At 39.8% G+C, this 23,440-nt stretch overlaps 2 protein-coding genes across 2 annotated transcripts in view; one reads left to right on the top strand and one right to left on the bottom strand.

Moving 5' to 3' along the window:
• Positions 1-443: 443 nt before the first annotated feature.
• rbck1 (RanBP-type and C3HC4-type zinc finger containing 1) lies at positions 444-11,761 on the bottom strand. Its single transcript, XM_072452592.1, has 13 exons — positions 11,593-11,761; positions 11,461-11,497; positions 11,087-11,231; positions 8,006-8,102; positions 7,175-7,373; positions 6,943-7,061; positions 5,386-5,559; positions 4,643-4,803; positions 4,458-4,557; positions 2,454-2,633; positions 2,275-2,373; positions 2,056-2,199; positions 444-688 (listed from the first exon to the last, which is right to left on the bottom strand). Exons 2-13 carry the CDS (start codon positions 11,492-11,494, stop codon positions 608-610), a joined length of 1,533 nt encoding a protein of 510 aa, XP_072308693.1. The 5' UTR covers positions 11,495-11,497; positions 11,593-11,761; the 3' UTR covers positions 444-607.
• A 945-nt stretch (positions 11,762-12,706) lies between these two features.
• Positions 12,707-23,440, top strand: part of necab3 (N-terminal EF-hand calcium binding protein 3) — a 55,666-nt gene continuing 44,932 nt past the window's right edge. The window contains exons 1-2 of the mRNA XM_072452593.1: positions 12,707-12,908; positions 18,341-18,365. Coding sequence (XP_072308694.1) covers positions 12,735-12,908; positions 18,341-18,365 — 199 coding nt within the window. The 5' untranslated portion in view covers positions 12,707-12,734. The remainder of the gene's footprint in view (positions 12,909-18,340; positions 18,366-23,440) is intronic.

The raw sequence follows: 23,440 nt of genomic DNA, 5'->3' as shown, positions 1-23,440 counted from the left end.
CCTTTAACATTAACACCTTTTTTTCCCCTTGTAAACATCTTTAATATACATCCTTCACCATTTATTGATTATTCTGTCAATTGAAGAAAACATCAACCTCAATCATAGGATATTAGGAAGAATCCTAAGTGTGCCTCACATGTTAAAGCTCATTACAGTTAACTACAATAATATATAATCATTGTAGCCGTTCAAATTGCACATAAACACTTGCAGAATATAGAATATGCCGCTCTTATAAAGATTACCGTATTTCCCAGACTATAAGTCACACCTTTTTTCATAGTTTTGGCCGGGGTGCGACTTATACTTATATTTATACTCCGGAGCGACTTGTACGTGATATTATTTGTTACTTTCACACTTGCAACCGCATTATGCATTTTTTGGCTTATACTCCGGAAAATACGGTATATTCTGCCTCGAGAGCGGAGAAAAGGATTCGAAAAGGTGAGCGCCATCTCCTCGTAGCACTGACATCATAATAAGAAAGTATCCCTTCAGTGCATTGACATGGAGCCGTGTAAGGTTTGTTCATTAGTGTGTGTGTGTGTGTGTGTGTGTGTGTGTGTGTGTGTGTGTGTGTGTGTGTGTGTGTGTGTGTGTGTCAGTGGCAGTTCTGGCAGTTGGGATGGCACGGTTGCTGATTGAGCCGACATTTACAGCCTCCCGATGTGTCCCCACGGCCCTGGAAAGAGAGCAAGATGTTTGCATTTACTTCAGTTACACGCTTAACACATTGGTTACGATTAAGTTTACTGTTATAATATGGTGGCAATGTTTTATTTACTATGACTACCACGAGTACTTCACGTTTGTTTATTACCACAAATTCTAAAAATGTAAAATCTAACTTTGCACGCGACGAAAATGAAACCAAATTTAAGCGGTTTTTGAACCCGTTTGGAATGGAATGAAACGGTTGAACTCTTTGTGAAGCTGAGACTCGGTAGTTTTGGCCTCTGATGTCCGATTTACTCTATTATAAGTGGTCACAAACTACACACAGAGGAACATCCAGCCAAGATTTAGTTTATTAAATATAAACGGAGTAAAACTGCTGTTGTTAGATATGACCTGACACACGGTAGACAGAACAGTGTTGGGTCTTAACAATCTTCATTTCAAAGCTGAAGCCAAAAAATGACTAAACATTAGATTTAGGTGTGTCTTATTTGTCATTTATGGAGTTTATGGAGCACAAACCGATCCTTTATTTACTGGTTTATTTGACTATGTTACTATATGATGGTGGAAAAGGGGACTAAATTAAGAAAAAAGCTGACATTTTAAAGCAATATATATGGTATTATGACTGTGTTTTCAGAAAATGTACCGTCTTCGTACTGGCTCAGGATTATATCAAGTATTATATCATATTATATGTGTCATCGTTATCATGCATCGTTGTACTGGAAAGTAAAATGCCACTGAAAATGTCTTAAAAACACACAATTATGTTTGTTAGGGTCTAGCCCCCAGTCGTTCCTTTCATTCATTTAGGTTTTTGTTTATCATTATCTGACAAAAATGTATGCCATTTTATTTTCATATTTTTCAACGCAGAGACAATTTATGCACAACATTCTTCAACAAAATAAAGGTGTTATAATTTGTCAAATAATAATACCTGATAACGATGAATTTTGGCCCTTGTTTACAGTATGGTTGCTAAGTGACGTCCATCTACTGCTCATGTCCAACCAGGAAGTTACATTATAAGCATCACCAAAATTGTAAAAAAAAAGAAAAAAAAAAAGAATTCTGTAAAATGTGTGTCATTTTAATCCTAGTTTTAGATCTTTGCATTTAGTTTTAGTCGGCACATTTTTTTAAATCAAATATTTACCTTAAACAAAGGAACACTGTATTATTACCGTAAGTCGCACCTTTTTTCATAGTTTTGGCCGGGGTGCAACTTATACTTATACTTGCAACCGCATTTCATACTCCAGTGCAACTTATAAATGTTTTTATCTTCTCTATTATGCTTTTTTTGGCTGCAGCGCAACTTATACTCCGGAAAATACGGTAAACGAAGTGTTATATATTTACGTTTGGTCCCCAGCGTGCTTGTTTGGTCACCCAGCAGATCTCGGTCCGACACATCACGCAGCAGATCCAGTCGCAGCCGTCCTTCTTCTGGACGATGATCTTGCACCTCGGACACTTCATGGCCTCTCCGTTTTGCAGCATGGCCTGCCGCACACAACTCCACTTTATCGCCGCAACGTGCAATTTAAATTTGAGTTACGCGCACAGAAGACAACCTACATCCACCATCTGTTTGGTTTTCTGCGCCGCCTGGTCGTTCTCCGCCCGGATCCGGAGGTCTTCTTGGTAGTCTTTACAATTCATGTCTTTGTGAATCGCCTAAAACAGTCATCTATTATTCAGATTATCCAACGTGCTTTCGGATTAGATCATAATGCGTACAATAATATCGTTTCTACCCGGCAGAGGATGCAGTTGGTCTCGTCACAGATGTCGCAGTGGAACTCGTTGACTTCGTCTTCGTGAATGCACCACCCGGGACAGTTGGCCGTCTGGCAGTGGAAGCTGTGCTCGGAGCGACTCTCCGCGATGCTGAGGCGCAGCTCCAGAAAGCGCTGCAGTTGTTGTTCGGTGAGGAGCTGGAGCGCACACGAGGCACAAGTGTCAGGCCCAGTGTTAGCCAGCATTAAGAATCATCTACGCTCAATAACTCTAATCATATCTGGACGAAAGACGTAAGTTCCAGTGTTATCCAGCAGCATTTAAAGTCAGTGAAAATGAATATATTTACACAGTACATGTTTGGCTGGTTTTCAGGGGCTAATAAAATGTAATGCTAGATGTGGGGCAGAAGTAAATATTATTAAAACGCAAATATTGACAGTTCAATGCTCAAGTCAAGTCACGATGATCAGGCTTTTTGAATATAACTTGTGTACCGGAAAATACAACGCAATCTAAGCCATAACTGCAAGATTTCTGACAATAATTGAGATTGAATGAAGATTTCAATTTGTGTTTTAATTGTACGAGTTCATATTTGTAACCCCGTGCATTTCAGAAACACGTTTGTAGAAGTCTTATTGACAGGGTTGTACAAAAACAAAACTCGATCATTTGTTGTTCGCAGAGGAAATTAATTCGACTAACATTTGCAGTCGATGTGATTTGCCATCTTTCGATCCTATTGTGATGCATCTTGCAACTCTAGTAATCCAGTTAAGAGTAAACTGGCCCTCATCGGGTAGTAAATCATCACATTCTACAATCTGCAAACCAGCAGTCCGACAGTAATGTACCAAAACCTCTAATGTGCAGACAAAGATTAAAATATAACTTCAGCCCTTTTTGCAGCATTTAAATCATAAACAATATACCCAATAAACAGATTTAGATTATTTTCAAAACAACATTGTCCACAAGATTGTCAATATTTCTATATATATCGCTCTACTTTAGTAACAATACTAGGGCTGCAACGATTATTCGAGTTAATCGAATAATTCGATTACAAAAAAGCTTCGATTATTATTTTATTGATTCGATACTTTGTTTAATTTACATATTTTATTAAGAACACGTGAATCTGTGGCGCGCGGAGCGCACGGAACGACTTGTGGCGCTTTTGTTTCCCACGGAGCTTCTTCCTGAAGCAGCTGAAGCATAACAGAGAGAGCGGCGTGTTTCAAACTCACGAGTGCGACTCATGGATCTATTATAGGTGCGACCGGGAAGAGTTTTGTTGTGTAAAAGAGCACGTGCCGCGAGCAACCACCATTAGTTCCGCTCGCCGCCCGCCCCAGCCCCCGCCTCCCGCCCGCCCCAGCACCCGCGTCCTCACCGCACCACCGCGGACCCCGCGCTCCACACTCTGCTTCCCAGTCACACTCGTACGTTTCAAACATGCCACACGTTCGTCTGCGGCGCCTTGAAACGGCCGATACATCCATGGAAACAGCAGGAGAACCGTGACCGTGATATAATAATCTGATGTGAAACAGAAAGTCCGCGATGACACGGAGCCAACGCCGTAAAGTGACAAAATACAAAATGTAGAGCCACCGCTCCAAACACCAGCATCACTGTCCCACACACAGTGTTTTACAAACTACACTGTTGTTACTGGCGTCCCATTCAACCGGTCCCTGAAAAAAAGTCTTGTGATTGCACCGGTCCGTGTGAGGAGAAAGGTTGGGGATCGCTGCTTTAGGTGGTACGCGGACACGTCTTCAGGTCTTTTGTTTTGTTGCAAGTTTTAGTAAATAGTTTACCACAGTTTGGCTCTTCCTTTAGTCATTACTTAAGACAAAACTACTGTGGCAATGGTGTATTCCTCATTAAGACCTGGTGTAACCCCAAATTAGCCCCAAAATAGCCCTGGTTTTGACCTAATTTTTATCTGGTGGTACTTGGAAAGCCAAATCTTTTCTTTGCTGGTATTGTGTGTTACGGCTGTTACTCACCGCTTTAATCTCTCTGTCGAGCAGCTTGCTGTCACACGAGGTGTCGGCACAGGCCACCTCTGCATCCTGACTGTTCACGATCGTCCCTACGAGGCATTCCCTGACACACAACGGAGAGACGCACATAATAAACACGATAAAACCTTAAAAACACCTGTATAATACTCCATTTTTCCTTTACTGACCGGCAAAACGTGTGGAGACATTCTCGCAGAACAACGCCCTCCAGTGGTGGCAGTGGGGTAATGCAGATGGGGCAGTCCACTTCCTCTTGGTTGGGAATGAGCCCCATGTTGTCTGTTTCTATCAGCTCGAGGTAGTTTTGTTCCCTTTCTTTCACCTGAGCCTTTATTCAAATGAAAATGATTAACTTTATACAAGAGTAAACACAAATAAAATCTGCCTTTGTTGTGTACGTAACTATAACAACATTATGTAAGCTGATGGTATTGATAATGTGTGTACGTGGCAGTAGGGTTGACCTCTTAGGCATGACTTTATTGGTCATAAAACAATGGCAATAGTTTGTTTTTTGCACGTAAAGCCAGTTATTTTTGCCATAATTTTTTATTTGGATTCTGAGGAAAAACACTGCACCAACTAATGAGCATAAAGCAGATTATATTATTCAAACACTGTTTCGGAAACTTTATAAACTGTTCCTAAAACATTTTGTCTATAGCAAAAATGAATGGAAATGAATGGAAATGTGCTTCTTGAACCTCGGCGGAATTTGAAGCGTTGAGCTCCGTTACTAATGTTGTTTATTTGGAAAAAAAACTGGATAAGCAGCATCAATGTGTGTCTAAAACAACACATGCACAAATAGAAAAAAATATTGAATACAAAATGACAAATATCTGTAAGAAACTGGCACAGTATTGAGTGAAATAAAGTCTTTTTGTCCGTACAGTTGTGTGGTTGTTACCTCTTCATACAGCAGCATGGCCAGCTCCTCCTGCTCCATTCTCTGGATCTCCACTGGGTCTGGTGTGTACACGTTGGGCACCTCATAGTCCTCTGGTCTGGCCTGACTGCAGATCTCACAGCCTGGACGAGTGGGTTTGTTCACAAAGGTGCACTGAGGACAGGCCCATCCATCCTACAGGCACAAAAACATTTAAATCAAGCTAAAAACACTTATAGAAACGGGCCGTTGGCTTCCTGTTCAAAACCGCAGAACTGATAAGCAGCGGATTGTCATTTACATGTTTTTTATTTTTGAAATACGTGACATTTAGAACACTACATGTATTAGTCTTAATTCTCACCCAGTTTCAGTCAGTGATTTTGTTTTTATTTAGTCCAACTTTTGTTTGAAGGGTTTTCTTTTCTTTTCTTTTACAATGCTGAATAATTGATTACTTATAACATTAGTACACAACATTTTTGAGACACGGACTTCTCACCAGTCAGAAAATATCCCAAGTGGCCCCTGTCCAGACTAAACCCAGAGCACAGGACCCTTTGGGGGTCCGCGAGCACTTACCACAGGGTGTGAGTTCAGCTTTCAAAACAAGGTGAAATTGAACAGTATTTCAATATTATTATCGATTTCTCCTTTGTAGTACATTTTTACCCCTTATTAATGTTTTGGAGGATTTTAGACATAAATATTAATTAAAACATGAACATATAATAGTAATCATTGTAGTGTACTAAAGAATATACTCGATTCTCAATACTAATTTCAATGACTCGATGATCATTTAAAAAAATTAAAGTTGTAGTCAATTGACTGACATTTTCAACACTAAATAATTATTATTTCTTTATTAATTAGTGTGGTCTGATACCAGCAATGATAAAGCTCAAGGTAATTCTAAAACTTTTATAGCATTTAGTCCTTTTATTTGTTTTTCTATTCTTTTTGTTTGGTTATTGTTTCCACTGTCTACAAGTCTGCAATTTATGTTCCATTGTAAATTAAATCACTTGCCCAAGAATAAATACATAAAAAACATTATAAAAAATAAAGGCGAAATACTACAGGTCGGTCTGTCAACAATTTGTCCAATCTGCTCCTATTTTTTATTTTTTTTTAAACATCCAGGAGGATTTGTTGATATCCAATTTTGAGCCTGATTTATTAAAGTCTAAAAAATTAGACACAATTTGAAATTTTAGGCCTATTTTCAGTCAGATCGAGTTTACTAAAAAACAAAATTATATATCCAAAATAAAAAAAATTGTACTTAATAAGTCAATAAAATGAAGCAAGAAGTGCAGACCTGGTTATGTCCTTTTTTAAGTTTAAACGTCCCAAATATGTGCAATTTTTACACAAAAATGCTTTATTTCTTCTTACATGAGTAAACTACAGGATATCCTTAAATTTAAGATTTTTCCTATTCATCTGTTTAGTCATTAGTTTCTAGTTTTGATACTAGTTTTAGAATAGATTAGTAGCCGGTTCATGTTTTACATGATAGAACTTGACAATTATTATTTTGTATTAGACTATTATAGTAACCTGTGTTTGTACCTGTGCGGTGAGCTTTGGAGGTTTTGGAGCAATAGGAGGACCTTGTTTCGGCTGTGGAGGAGTCTCAACAAAAGTGCCTCTGGGTAAAAGCTGCATGGTGTGCATTGATTCCATAATGCCTGCAAGAATAGAAATGTAATGAATGAATAACATGAAATAATTCTGATGCTTTTGCACGATAAAAAAGGCACAGCTATAATGTAATGTGTCATGTAAAGTTCATGATACAAACCGTCCAAAACCTGCTGCTCGTGGTCCAGTTTGTGTTGCTGCTTGGTGAAGTGGGCCGCAGTGGCCGACAGGAGGAAGAGGAACACCTGGTCCCCGCTCTGTCGAATACCATGACCGTACAGCGTCTCCGAGTCCTTAGCGAGTCGTTTACCAATCACCCAGCGCTGCAACAACGGGTGGAAGCCAAAGTCGACATTGATCTGGAACAAAAACAAGATTCGTGAGCCTTTATCCTTCAACTCAACCCCCCAGGATGAGCCGTGTGGGCAAATGTGCATGTCTGAGGTTGATGGGGGAGAAAGCCAAAGGAAACCCACCCAGGGCAAGCACTCACTCTAGAGCAGTGATGCACTATAGCAACATAAATAAAATTAATTCCTCTGAAGTGAAAGAGGATTCTGTCAGGAAACGCCATCAGAATTTTGATTTAGCCTAATGCAAACAGAGATTTTAAGATTTACTTTTAACATTGTTATGGCAAATGTATCTCAACGGATTTGGTCAATAACAGGCGCTAAAGTAGTGGTAAGCTAATAATAAAAACAGTGCAGAGCAGGACAGGAATGGAAGGCTCACGCAACAATTTGCAATCCAAGCATTTGTCCTAAACTAGTAAAAGTCATCAAAATGATCACATTTCATCATGCTATTTTTCATTTTTCAAGTGTTTTATTGCAAAAAAATACCTTCAATGTATGCATTTGTATTGAGAGCAGATTCACCGCTGATGAGTGTAATGTCATACTGTGGAACATTCTCGGCCAAACAATAACATCTCCATGGAAACAAGCAGATAGACATTCCACATAGTGCAGATTTAACATTGAAGTACCTTCTCTTTGAGTTGTGCAATCGTCATGTCAGTAGAAACCTTAAGTGTCACAGGGACAGAGGTGTCTGACAGGCCGTCTTCCACTCCAACTTTCAATCTACCAAAGAAGATACATCATAGAATTAACACACAATAACAACCATCAGAAGTCACAGTAGCTCAGTTCATAAAGTCTGTTTTCTGATCTAAACATTGACAGTTTGGTAGAGCGGTCAGATCCTCTAGTCCAGGGGTCTGCAATTGGATCTCAGCTTCCACAGAAGAGTATATAGAGTCACCGTGTCCTTAGGAAAGTCACTTAACCTACCTTGCCCCAGTGTCCGTGTACACTAGTATATGATATGGGTGAGTGCTTCCTTAATCGCAAAGCACTTTAAAACAAGAAGAGATGAGATCACTTTTATTCGTCGCACAAGGGGAAAATGTCAACGTTGCAACGCACAGTTCAAAAAAAGCTGGTAAATAGAAACATTCAATCAAAATATAGACAAGTAACTATAGAATGTAGGTTGAACAAGAATATACGGCTGTAAAACTTGTGTACAATACTCTGACTGTGATTATGTACAGTGCAGCGTATGGAAAGAGTAATATATATATATACCGTATTTTCCGGACTATAAATCGCACTGGTGTATAAGTCGCACCAGCCAAAAAATGCTGCATCAGTGGTCGGGATGCAGGTGAACAGGGACACAACATCATATGAAACCATGAGGTCATCTGGGTCCAGTTGGAGATGTTTCACTTTATCCACAAAGTTGTGCGTGTTTTCCACATGATGTTCCGAATTCCCCACAAGCGGAGCCAATATAGTTGTTAAATGCTTGGCCACATTGTAAGTGATGGAATCTGTGCTGCACACTATGGGTCTGAGTGGAACCTCCTTTTTGTGTATTTTTGGATGCAGTAGCAGCAGTGAGGATCAGACTGCAGGAAGACACCACCTACAGGAAAGGACCAAACTGACACCTGAACACATATGTAAACTGTTGGACATCTGTCTGAACACCACTTACTTTCAATTCCGGGGACAATTTTACAGACAGATTCATGGCTGTGCCATGGGCTCGCCCGTCTCTCCCATAGTGGCCAACCTGTACATGGAGCATTTTGAGAAGAAGGCACTGGCCTCATTCTCAGGCATAGCTCCAAAACTGTGGCTCCGCTATGTCGATGATACTTTTGTAACAATTAAGAAACAAGAGCTGGAAACCTTCTCTGATCACATCAATGCGGTGGACTCACATATTAGGTTTACAAGAGAAGACGCTAAGGAGAATCGCTTGGCCTTTCTTGATTGTTCCACGATCAGAGGAGAGGACGGGAAACTCCAAATAGAAGTATATAGGAAACCTACACACACGGACCAGTATCTGTTCTTTGGTTCCAACCACCCACTACAGCACAAGCTGGGGGTGATCAGAACCTTACAACACAGAGCTCAAGGTGTGCCCACCAGCTCAGAGGGCAAGAAGAAAGAGGAAAAACATGTCCGAAATGCCCTCTCAGCCTGTGGTTACCCCGCTTGGGCTCTCAACAGAGTGAAGAGAACCAAGAAGCAGGACAAAAGGGAAACTGAACAGAGAAGGAAGGGTGTTTCTATCCCTTATGTGTCTGGCCTGTCGGAAAAACTGCAGAGAATTTTTAGACAACACGAAGTCCCTGTTTATTTTAAACCAGGAAACACTTTAAGACAAAAACTGGTTCACCCAAAGGACAAGTTGCCGACTCAAAAACAGAGCAATGTAGTTTATTCGATCCAATGCAGTGAAGAAAGTTGTAAAGAACGTTACATAGGTGAGACGAAACAGCCTCTACACAAGAGGCTTTATCAGCACAGAAGAAATACTAGTTCAGGTCCACAGAGCGCCGTGCATCTCCATCTTGAAGCCTCTAATCACTCGTTTGAAGACGGTGAGGTGAAGGTTTTAAGCAGGGAGAAAAGATGGTTTGAAAGAGGAGTCAAGGAAGCTATTTTTGTTAAAAAAGAAAGACCTTCTTTAAACAGAAATGGAGGGCTTAGGTTTCATCTTCCTGTTATTTATAATGGGATTCTGAACCCCTGGAAAGGTAAAGGACATTTAGATGCTAATCAGGTACTCAGGGTGGTTGAGCCAGGGTCTCACAAAGACAAAGAGGATTCTAATAGCCCATTAAGATTCTGAATAGGCTAGCTCGGTAGATACAAGGGGGAGTTTCTGTTGAAACAAACAACTCTTTCTACTTCAGGAAGGCTCCTCCCAATGGGCGGGTCTTACCACAGAACAGTATTAATATCGGAGTTCTCGACCTAAATTCTGTTATTGACAATGACTCTTGGATGAGAGTCGAAACGTCTATTTTTTCAAACTGAGTCCAGATGACTACAACTGAAGCTTTTTCTACTATGGAACACGCCTGGACGAATGAGGGATTACACCGACATGTAACCAGTTCATGTTTTATTGGAGTATAATCACACAAAATCTTTATTATTTTTGGTTTAATATTGTGTTCAACATACCTGGTATTTGTTTTATTGTGCTGTCAAGGTCCTCCAGCCCCTACTTCTTCTTCATGTGTTCCCATTGACACACTAGTATAAATTTGAGGGTCGTGACTTCCTCTTCCCTTTTAATATCTCCGTGCGGGGAAGAGATCAGTCATCCCTCGTGTCGTCCTTCATGTTTTATATGTTGTATATTGATTTAATTGTTGTTATATCCCTTTTAGTTTGGGCTGGATTTTCCTCGTGGCATATGTAAACTTGTTTGGTGTTTTTCTGTTCACAAGTGACAAGAATAAACGGATAAACCGGGTCTCGTGGCCACTCGATTGACACATCGATTCCATAACACAACGCAGGAACACTCCGGTCACACAAGTATATAAGTATAAATATAAGTAGAAGTCGCACCACGGCCAAAAATATGAAAAAAGGTGCGACTTATAGTCCGGAAAATACGGTATTGTTATATTACAGTATTGCACATGATTCCTACAGGTGGATGACACATACAGGACCAGCAGCGTATTAAAAAGGTAGAAAAACACAGTAGAAAAGGTGACACTTGAGCATTTCACGTGCGCATAACGTACCGGATGGAGTCACGTGGGTATGCCTGCGGTCGGACGCTGACCGACACCGGCACGGAGAGCTCGGACAGCCTATGGGACAGTCTGGCCGCCTCGTGGCCATCTCCAGAGCTGAGGGCGTCACTCAGAGACTCCGCGAGCTCCTCAGCTGTGGACACACAACAGGAAGCGCGTCTGGAGTCACGTGACAGTGCGGTTGAACTTTGAGTTTGTAGATTGTCCCAAAAAAATACAAAAATTGACAAAAATGGCTGGAAAGTGTAATTCTAAAAAACAAAACAATAAAAACAAAATGGCAACCCACTAGAGGCAATTCTAACAAGATAAAACCTACAAAACATGAATGATACTGAAACAAAACCGAAAGTTTTACTCACCTTTTTTTAAATTGCTGTCAACTTCAGTAGTCATATTCTACATAAAACATAAATATGTAATGAAATGGTATAGACTACTAGTTAGCAGATTTTACAGCTCTGAGCGTGTACAATACAGGACAAAGTACACACCTACTGTAGTTGTTTGGCGCAGCGGCTCTTCAGACCTTTACGCACGGTTTTACGCACGGTCGGAGCCCACAATAACTTGGATAAAGTTGAACTTGGTGCTAAACTATTTGGTTGTTCGTCGAAACGGGAGCTCACGTTCATTGCTGTCGGTTGTTATCGTAATGCAGAAAGCGAAACTAACTCCAAACTCAGGAAGAGCGCGGTTAAGAGGATATCGCATGGATTTTGGGCACGCCCCCTTGCTCCGTGTTTACATGTTTAAATGTTTTTATGTAGGCTATGTGTAAAAAAGAAAAGCACAAGACAAAGAAGACATCAAATATTCAAAAGTGATATATATATATGCTTTCATGAAATTAAGTTTAAAGCACGTGAAACGTAAAAAAGGATGTTGTTCCTCCCAGATCCACCAGATGACAGTGTTCATCCAGCGCTGCTTTTGGAGTATGACTTTTATACATAACTTTCTGCATTATTCCATGGATATAGACAGTTAAAACCATACTTCTCAACATTCTCAGTGTTTAATGTCATACTGTGGAATATTTTAGGAACATTTCAATGGCACCCAGCAGGAGTCAGGTTTGTGGAGATGCAAAGTCCAGTGCACCAGTGTTTCAGTACAACAACAAAGAAAAAGTAAAACATGCTTTCAATGCTTTCATTGTAGTCTGTTTTTTGGCTAAAAGGTTACTGGGGCTTTAAGAAGAATAAATAAGAAAAAAAAAAGCCTTGAAAGTAATGGATTGTTGATACCATTCTCGATTTTGTTGAGCCAAATGCAAAAAGTTTTATGTTTAAAGGGAAGAAACTGAATCCCCCTGGACTGCGGATCAAAATCATCTACTCTGTCACAAAACACACGTTGCCTGTCTCTCATTCTGATCCATAGATTGTATAGATTCCATGGTAAATAAGTAATACGAGTGTGCGCGTCTTCCTTGTGCGCGTCTCCAGCAGGTGGCGCTCACACACACGGACCCTGTGCCACACGCAGCGCGCACAAAGTTGCCCCGCCGCACAGCTTCCCCTCGCCCTCACTTGGTGTCTCTCCTCGCACCCGCATCTCCTCCTGCGCTCCTCTCCGACACACATCCCCTTTGCAGTTTTTTTGTGAACGTTCTTCGGCATTTTGCGCAAAGATGCTGGCTTGTACAGAGATAATCACCATGTGTTTGCAGTCCGCCAAACACAAGCATCTCCTGGAGCAGCAGAAGCAGCAGCAGCAGCAGCCTCCAGCACCACAGCATCAGCAGCATCAGCATCAGCAGCATCAGCATCACATGCCCGGACAGGGACTGACCATCTTCCACGACGTAAGTGCCGCAAGTCTTCGTTACAGTAAAAACTACTCCTGCTGATGGCGCGCCTTGAACACGCTGCAGTTTGCTTAGGACGACTCATATTTCACAGCATCCTTGAGCAGGTATAGATACAAATATTGCTCCTCAAGAGAAGGACAATCTGTTTTTTACATAGAAAAAACACAAACAATAGTCCAATTCCGGGCTGTCAAAACCCATTGGACAGGCTTAAAGCTATATAATAATTTGTCTTGTTCGTTTAAATTAGGCTATTACCAAACCTTGAACATTAAACTGAGCCTTGATTTTATATATTTAAAACATTTTTAAAAAGAGCTGTACAATGTAGCAGAAACAATGCATAATAAATAATACAAATCATAATAATACATGTTTTTTATCTTCTTTTTTTACTACACTGACATTGTGCTTGATGAGGAATGATGCACCCTCTCCTTTCTTTTTTATTTATTTTCACTCGGTTTTATTCTCTTTACTCTTGTCCTGTTTGTTTTTTATGTTTAAAAAAAGTGTAGAGTAAAATAAAGTGTGACTCAACATTCAATGTCTAATTTGCCTCTAAATACAAATGGGCTGCAACGATGAACTGACTAATCGTTAACTAATTGGCGATAAAAATAATCAATGAGCTGTTTTTGATAAATGCAGCTATTATCTGGACAAAACAGACTCTTAAAAACAATCAATGGCATTATTAAATCAAAATCAATAACGCACTTTATTGATAAATACTGATATCTAGAAGTATTCAGTCATTTCAACCTTTTCTGCTTCATAATGTATTGAAAAAGTCTTAATATACAACATAATTTGAATCAAACAATTCAAAAAAACATGATTGTTGTCTTTTATAACTGTCAGTTGCTGCCCTGAAATAGTGTAACGTAACATTCTCTAACTCCAAACACAACCTTCGTAGACAGCACATTTTTCTTACACTACGAGGTCTTTTGTTGCCGTCACGCTGCATATTTTGGCTTTGTGTGTCGGGAGACCATAATGCATCATTTACAGCGGGCCCAGGAAAGGTCAGAGCAGCTTCCCACCGCGCCGAGGTGTCATGGAGGCACGTGCCCAGACTCGGAGCATCATAACGACAATCATCCATCATCCATCATCCATCGTTTTATCAGGAATGTAAAAGAAGTTCATTCCATATTCTGTGCGCACCTGACGTCGCTCTGTCCTCTTCAACCGCTCATTATTCACAACAGATAAGCTGCAATCGGGCTTCCGTCGCCCTCTGGTGGGGACGGGACGATAAACAATAACATCGCTAATCAAGATTTTAATCAAAGGAAGACAATAGCTGTTCGCGGTACATTTTGTTTAATCACCGACAAAGATTATTGCAGTACATACATGTCATATAAGTATATTTCCATAAAACGTTTAAACCCTCAGCAATGTTTATATTGATCATGATATTATCGTGAATCGTGATTATTTTGGCCATGATAATTGTGATGCAAAACGTACATATTGTCCAATACCAACAACAACAATAAGACTTTGGGAATACGACTACAACCTAAAGCGATTATCTATCTAAAATTAACTGCAATAACATTATAATTAAGGCAATTTGTTAAAAGATTGACGGATGGAGATTGAATCATGTGAAATCGTCAGTTATTTGGGAGGGTTTTGAATGGACAATCCACATACAATGTTCTAAGTAAAAAAACATGTGGTTCGGAGCAAAAGTCAGACTTTTATTTGTATTAAAAGGCACATTTTAAAAGTCTGTATAGTTTATGTTCATGAAATCATTACTAAAAGCCATTTTCTTTCACTTTGTTTTTGAAAAGGCCAAATAAAACCGTATCGAAAGTCGAGATCGATCAATATGATAAAACATTTTTTTATTAAATGTAACTCTACAGTGGTAGTACTGCTAGTAATGGCTATAATAATCAATGGTTTGGGTTATTTAAATCTAGGTTCAATGAGGAGTCTGGTCGTATAAAGATAAATAAGTTAAATAACAGGTAGATTCCACCCCAAAATGAAGCACACGACAACAAGATTGGATTAAAAATGGATTAAATGCATTACTTAGCCCAATTTATATGTGCAATCAAGCAATCAATTGTGGGACGAGAAGCAATGTTTCATTTCCTTGACCCGCGTCAAAAGAATGTGAACGGATCAGAGCCTTTTCCCTGACAACATCTGACAACCCGTGCACATTTACCAAGGACTGACAAAATGCATCAAATCAAAAAGTGGCATGTTTGTAATGCCACGAGTCACATGGATGGTCTCTATTCACAGCTTAAGATTTGCACTTGTAGTTTTGAACCCGTCGAACAAGCTTCCCCAGTCTGTGCCTTGTTAGCAAAAACACAAGCTGTGGAATGGAGCGCTGCGACGTCGTGCTCTCTTCAGGGACAGGGACAAGAGTGTGACATTTTTGCCTAAAGTGACATTTTCTTTCTTTAGAGGAAAATATAAATCCTCGAGGTTCAGCAAAAACATGTGACAGCGAGTCCAGTTTGACAATCGTCCCTGCGAACGCTCCAGAAGGAGAATGAAGAAGGGTTAAGACTTCATGAGGCTCCTTAGATGACAGTGTTGCCTAATTGTTCTAAAGCTGGATTTCAGACATGCTGATGCTCGCGTGTACATGAAGTGTGTGTGTGTGTGTGTGTCTCTGTGTGTGTGTGTGTGTGTGTGTGTGTGTAAGTGTGTGTGTGTGTGTGTGTGTGTGTGTGTAAGTGTGTGTGTGTGTGTGTGTGTGTGTGTGTGTAAGTGTGTGTGTGTGTGTCTCTGTGTGTGTGTGTGTGTGTGTGTGTGTAAGTGTGTGTGTGTCTGTGTGTGTCTCTCTCTCTGTGTGTGTGTGTGTGTGTCTGTGTGTCTGTATGTGTGTAGGTGTGTGTGTGTGTGTCTCTCTCTCTCTCTCTGTGTGTGTGTGTGTGTGTAGGTGTGTGTGTGTGTAGGTGTGTGTGTGTGTGTCTGTATGTGTGCAGGTGTGTGTGTGTCTCTCTCTGTGTGTGTGTGTGTGTGTGTGTGTGTGTTGTGTGTGTGTGTGTGTGTGTGTGTCTGTATGAGTGTAGGTGTGTGTGTCTGTGTGTGTGTGTGTGTGTGTCTGTATGTGTGTGTGTGTGTGTGTCTGTGTATGTCTGTGTGTGTGTGTGTGTCTCTCTCTGTGTGTGTGTGTGTGTGTGTGTGTGTGTCTCTCTCTCTGTGTGTCTGTGTGTGTGTGTGTGTGTCTCTCTCTGTGTGTGTGTGTGTGTCTCTCTGTGTGTGTGTGTCTGTATGTGTGTGTGTGTGTGTGTGTCTCTCTGTGTGTGTGTGTGTGTGTGTGTGTGTGTGTCTGTATGTGTGTGTGTGTGTGTATGTAGGTGTGTGTGTGTGTGTCTCTCTCTGTGTGTGTCTGTGTGTGTGTGTCTCTCTGTGTGTGTGTGTGTGTCTCTCTGTGCGTGTGTGTGTGTGTGTCTGTATGTGTGTGTGTGTGTGTGTGTGTGTGTGTCTCTCTGTGTGTGTCTGTGTGTGTGTCTGTGTGTGTCTGTGTGTGTGTGTGTGTGTGTGTGAGAGCAGAGGAGGCTGCAGCTGCTGCCTCTGCATGATGAACGAAGCCCTCACACGGGGACGGGTTTAGGGACAGTTGGGTGCTCTCCACATGTTCAGCCTGCACTTAAATGCAGCTCTGTCTCACACACAGTAACATGTGTGTGATGGATAGAATAAGATGGATAGAATAAATCTACAGTGTTTGTGCTGATAGAAAACTGGCACAAAAGATAAAGTAAAGAAGTGCTTCCTTTAGAGCAGTGATAACATTTTAGCAATAATCTGTTTACATTGTGCTACAGGTTAAGATCAGGGCTGCTAAATGTGTTGAACTGTAACTCAATTTGTAATTATCGTGGATATACTTGAGTGAGAGAGCCACAGACAACTTTCTGTCAGGAAAAACGAGGACAGAATTCGGAGGAATAAATGCATTTATTATTTTCTTTTATTTGACAATATAAGACAAAAATCTAGTTTAATTAAATGTTTTGATTCTTTTGTCTTCTGGTGCCAAAAGAACTTGTGGATCCAAATAAACAAACATGCTGGCACTAGTCATGTTGTGTGAATATGTACTTGGAGCAGGCCGCCGTTCTTATTTTTGTCAATTAGGAATTATGATAATTGACATTTGCGATACATATCAGATATTTTACATATGGCTCATATTATTTGTCCTATATCTTTTTTTTGATGTGGTGGGCTGTTGCCTGGAATGTTCTACTTATAAGTATGTGTTTTTATAGCTAAAAATACAAAAAAACATTCATATTAAATGTTAACAGGGTGGCCTCTCCACAGACGTTACCTGCAGCTTGACTTGGTGGCATAACCTGCATGATTCTATCGAGTAGATAGACACGTTTAATGCCATACAGTGGAATATTCCAAGCAAAGCGAGGACATCTCCATTGAATTAAGCAGGTGGTGGAGCAGGAAAGTTACATAGTGCACTTTTAATAATCCAAAACTCTAGTGATATTATGCATTATATAGAGAGGCACTGGGCCAGACTGAACTCTGTAGTTATGGAGCTGTCTGGTGGGAAAATACACAAAAATAAACACTGTTTGTTGAACTGACATTTCTGTGGCAGTGCTCGTGTGGGAGGAGGGCGAATGAGTTGTATAGATAATTTTTAAAGTCAAGTGTAATTACGTAATATTTGATTGAACACAACAGCTTTTATAATAGTTCCAAAGTACTTGAACTGTAGCGGTGAAGTCTTTTTTAATTGTGTTCTTTAAAATGACACATAGGCACATAGACACACCATGCAGAAAGTATGTATCCTAAAGAAGTTCAAATTATTTAAATTTCAAGTTTGAAAATAACAAATTAATATCACATATAAGTCGCTCCGGAGTATAAGTATATAAGTATAAATATAAATATAAGTCGCACCCCGGCCAAAACTATGAAAAAGGGTGCGACTTAAATAAAAATAAGAAAAAGAAAAAGAAAATACGGTAGTTACTATTAGTTGCCATGTGATCTCTGAAGTAAAATGTTACAATTAAGTTTCATGCTAGTGTCAAATAAGAAAAATCTGCATCTATATTCGCTCATGAACACTTATCAAACACTGTCACTTTAATCATAATTGAATCACTCACTGCACTGTTCACTCACTGCACTCCATATGTAAACTCAACTGTAAATTTGTGTCCACAGTCAGCCTATTTTCTATCTTTAGTTTTATTCATATGCTTCATCTTATCGCTCATTGTTATTTTCATCCCAAATCAGATTTAGATGTTGCACCGAATCACGAAGACAAGTTCCTATCTTTGTGAATTCTGCTCATTGCCATGACAATAAACCCTCTCTGAGTCTGATTCTGATGTGATTGTTTGTGAATGTCCTGTATAATGTTACCATCTGCATTTTGTCCTATTTTCCAGATTTTCCGGCGTGCAGACAAGAACGGTGAGTCACCAGCATGTCCATGGATAGATACGTCTGCATGCGTCTTCAGTATGCACGCTTTTCATCCTTGCTTCTTCTGCTCCTTCTTGTAATCTTGTTTCGCCCGAGCGCAGTGCGAGAGCGAGAGACGGCGGCTGTGCACGGCCGACGCTTTACACTTCACTAACTTCGCCCGCTCTATTAAAATGAAGATCTTGTGTGGCACGGCTTCAAGTTTGTGTCAGAAACAGGACTGTCAGGCAGAAAAAAATATTGACATTTGAGTCATGTCAACTGGTGATATGAGAATATTATTGGTTTTAGGGGTTATTAAGGTCTATCATGCATTATTTTTGGTCTATTTATGTGTAATAACTAAAGGTGCAAAAGCTTTTAAAGGACACATTAGATGCAGAATTGACATTGTTCAGCTTTTCACCACATTTAAAGTACCTGGAGTTGCATTTAGCTTCATTCACACTAGTTTGAAGAATTGTGTTCACTAAGTCCACTCTTCTCTGGGCCTCAGAAAACACTCAGTTATAAACCTCCCACATTTGTGACGTCATAGGTAGAGCTCTTAGATCTTCTGTGCTGTAAACTATAAGTACACAAAGCAATTTAGTAATAATAGTGATAGCAGATACTAAAACAATTTGGCTACTGTAGGCCTAATATGTGTGATAACAGAAATAGCTAATTAAGAAAAGAGGCAGGTAGCAGTTCAAGAACAGTTCAAAATCAATACTCACAAATGCCCTTCAGCCCTAATAACAGTATTGAAGCATTATTGCAATGTTCTAATGGGAGATAGTTGTGGTAAAGAACGATATCTGTGTCCCTTTTAACAGTAGCACTTGTAACACTTCTTTAGCGAGTCATTTTTCTATCTTTATACTATCTTTATATATTTTCTCTTTCTTTCTTGACATCTCAGACGAGGACTCCTGCTGTTGTTTGTACGCTCTTATTGCTGCTTAAACATGGTTCTTATTTCTGTGCAAATCAAGGCCTGCGCCGTCCCACGTGCAATCAGTGCCTCTCTACACCTCTTATACTTTGGCGTGACAACTTTACATAATGAATTGTTCTGGCGCTCACAGTTGAATAGATACTCGACATTGTTTTCTTATTGGAATGGGCCTTAGCTGAGGGAACTGGCGTCACACAGGAAGAGGAGGAGATGCAGAGAAGGGAAATGCCTTGGTTTTGTCCATTAGAACCCAGCGAGCTGTGTCTGTGTTATGCAAACTTCTGCCTAATTGGCCTTGGGTCACGGGACCACTGTAAACACTAAGGTTGAACCAAAATGAGGTCCAAATGTGGAACAAAAAGAAGATAATTGTATTAATTTACCCGTATTTTCCAGACTATAAGTCGCACCCTTTTTCATAGTTTTGGCTGGCGTGCGACTTATACTTATATTTATACTTATATACTTATACTCCGGAGCGGAGTATAGGAATAACAAATAATATCACATATAAGTCACCCCGGAGTATAATTATAAGTATAAATATAAGTCGCACTCTGGCCAAAACTATGAAAAAATGTGCAACTTATAGTCCAGAAAATACGGTAAGTGTTTTATTTGGCTGTTTACTTAATGCAGCTCATGTTTTTTACAATATTGTCCATTTAGAAAAGGGTTTACTGGATTCTCTGACTTTAGAGTAAAGTAGTTTCAATAATATAATACATATATAATACAAAGCACATAAAATCGTTTATAACAGGTCTCTCTAGCGTTCTTTCTTTCCTTCTAAGTATCTATCTATATGTGTGTATTTTTAATGAATAATTGGGTACAGCTTTTACTTAATACACCAGGTTTTTTTTAAACTGTGGTCAGCTATAATTGCCACTTGCTTGTAGTAGTTTCAAAAGGTAAACTGAATGCCAGACTTGATGCTAGGCTTGTTAGTTTTGTGTCAGCCACTCCCCTATAGGAGGCTAATGAAAAGGAAGCATCCAAGATATACTGTTCTACACCTTTTCAAAAAAACCTACTGTTTCGTCGTCACCCTCGTAATTGTGAAGTTAAGTTCGCGGCGAGTTTTAATGAGCCGTGTTTCTTGACGCGTGCGGGCGAAAACACCGGTGGCCTTTACGCCATTAGCACAGGCGCGGCGACGGCACAAGAACTGCTCCCGAGGAGGGGGAAAAAAGCCCGTCCAGGCTTAAATTAGGATCTTCCTTTTATCTTTCCTGCAGATGGCGTGGGTAGAGGGGCCCCGTTTGAAGTGGGCCAACCGGGAATATCAGTAATGGTTGTCTATAGGCTTTATCAAATGGAAGCCAACTGTCCGTGATGCATTTGAGGGAATTTATAAACCACTTAGGAGCAGCAGCGACGGGACCAACCTTTGGGAGAGAGGAGGGCGCCCTACTTTATGGCCTACTTTTGGACTCTGTCTGGCTCTGCTTCTCTGGTCTCTGTTTATTAGGACAGTTTTGAAGACTCTTGTGTTTCAACGCTGACCTCTTGACCTCCATATCATGTACTGACTGTTGACTGTTTTGTATTGTTTTTAGACATTATGACACAAAAGCTAACAAGATACTAAATGCACACTGGAAAAAGAGTAGTTTGCATAACGTCAGTCTGGCATTAATCCTCTTTTGTCCTATTGTTTGGCGAATTTGTCAATTTTACAGTTTTAAAGTACATTTTTCCATTCTGTACTTCAAATATCCAAAGTCCAGTCATTGATATTTGGCGCCGTTCCTGTCATTGATTTCCATGTTATTGCTTTTTTTGCCGCAGCCAAAAGGTACATTCCACAGGTATCCATCCATTGTTTCCATTGTTGGAGTCTTACATCCAAGAGACACTGTTAAATAGAATGTCGGCGTTGAAGACTGCAGTGCCTCGTTAGTGTCAGTCCTGTATTTATGGATAACAGGGCAGTCCCAATACATTGCTAGATTGTGATGAGCCATTTGACATCCAATGATTACTTTTTAAAATTATTGTTTAAAATAGGAGGGCCACATTGACAGACGAAAAGGAGAAAGCCGCAAAACATCGCCTGCGCAGAAATGTCTCTCTCCATAATAAAAACAACATCGCAAATACAGTGTAAGTGTGTGTGTGTGTGTGTGTGTGTGTGAGTGTGTGAGTGTGTGTGTGTGTTTACCTCCAGTATGACTTTGTTTTCACTTTGGTTTATTCAGAAGCAATACCAGCCAAAGCAATACAAAAAACATTATGCACAAATTCTGAAAAGGGGGCGAGGCAGAAGACTGAGCTCATAATACCTTCCCCTTTACATTTACACTTAACAAACAGAGCTGCCAACACCTTCAGCACAACGTACAGTATCCACAATGTCCTCGGATTATAAGAAATGAGGATATTGAATTGCTTCTTTCAGCATACATTTTCAACACATGATTTTATAATTGTCTTCTTATACAAACTTGTAAAGTGTATTAGTGCTATTAGTTAAACATGTGCTGCAATAAATGAATAAAGAGCAGAATTGAACACAACTGCAATTTAATCCTACATGAAACCACGCATCAGACAATATTATTATTTTACTATGACATGACTTTTTTCTTTGCCAATTAGTGATCTATTAAGAAAAATGTGTATTTTTCCACTATTTAACCAACCCCACCCACCACCACCACCACTCAGGCTGTGTTGTTCGATTCTGGTTCTGTCCATGTTAGTTCAGGTTTAGTCTCACTTTAGTCCCAATTTTGAAGCAGTGTGCAAAGCTGAAGGCAGACTAATGCTTCTAAATATTCTTCTTATTGCTAATGAATACTAATTTTAGCTAGACTATTGTTCAATAAAAACCCTGGAAAATCTAGGACATTTTAAGGATTTGCTTTTGATTAATTTGCCCAGTATTAGTGGGTCATCGGCCTCTCCTTTGTGCATATTCCAGGAACACTCTTTTATCTCAGCCTTTGCAGTATCTAGAGCTGTGACGGCAGCGCTGTTTATTTTAGCCAAATAGACCTGGATGTATATTTGTGTGCTCTGAATGTTCTGGGGCCCCGCCATCTGTTTAGAAAAGCAATTTATGTTCCTTCTCAGTAATTCGTTTTGATGTGAATAAAAAGCGTGCAGCTGCTTCATCACACGCTGTACGCCGCTGAATAAAAAGGACACATTAGCTCAGACTTTAAAAGTGCAGCACTATCTAACCTTTCTGCAGAGTTCATCACCTGCTTGTATCTATTATTGCGTTGCCTGTAATGTTCCACAGTATGGCATTCAACTTTATGGCAATTTTTTTATTGATTTGTTGATTGATTTACACTTGCAATTGAATATATGTTGGATAGATATGTGTTAAGCCCTATTGTGGAATATTTCCACAGAAATAGTGCATATGGGTTAGGGTTGCACCTCAATTGTAGTCATCTGTAGTCACCGGGAACTCGTAAGATAGTAGGATAAATATCTGAGTTCCCGGTCCTGATTCGCAGATTGAGAAACGTTTAGTTTTTCCTAAAAACAGAATCCAGATGATACAACTGAATCTTTTTCTACAATGGAACACTCCTGGACAAATGAGGGATTATGACATCATGTTGCACCTCAAATAATGGCTGTATAAATTATTGTTTTCATAAGCCATGTTTTGACTGGCCTTGGTGCCCCAGACTGATCCGCCTCAGAATAATGTTGGATCCATTATGCACTTGAAAAATATTTATCTTTTTTCAATCTTGATACAAGTGTTGTGCATCAAAAAACAGGAAACAGCTGTTGGTAACATGCAGGACTCCCTAAAGGTTCGGCATTTCGTCTGGGGGCAGAACTTTTCTTTTCTTATTTCTTTTTTGACAATATATTGATTGTATTTAGGAGAGGATTTGGGTTAGGATTAGGCTTATGTTTAGGAATTGTTTATTTGGTTAAAATTATTATTAGTTTTAGGTTAGGTTTTGGGTCATGGAATGCAAGAATTCTCGAATGTGTAACTTTTTAATATTATTTTACAATGAGAGTAAAGTAAGTGTTAGAGATGGACGGCGGACTAACCTACGTACAATTTGGCTATTTTGCCTCATTTGTTTTCGGTTGGAGACAGGGCAAAGAAAGGAAACACAGCTTTAACACAGAAGACATA

This window comes from Eucyclogobius newberryi, unplaced genomic scaffold (genome assembly GCF_026437365.1).
Source record: "Eucyclogobius newberryi isolate DKJ021-1_F unplaced genomic scaffold, fEucNew1.0.hap1 SCAF_19, whole genome shotgun sequence".
Classification (NCBI taxonomy): domain Eukaryota; kingdom Metazoa; phylum Chordata; class Actinopteri; order Gobiiformes; family Gobiidae; genus Eucyclogobius; species Eucyclogobius newberryi.
Note: the sequence above shows the minus strand (reverse complement) of the source record. Positions and strands in the feature narration are given on the sequence as shown.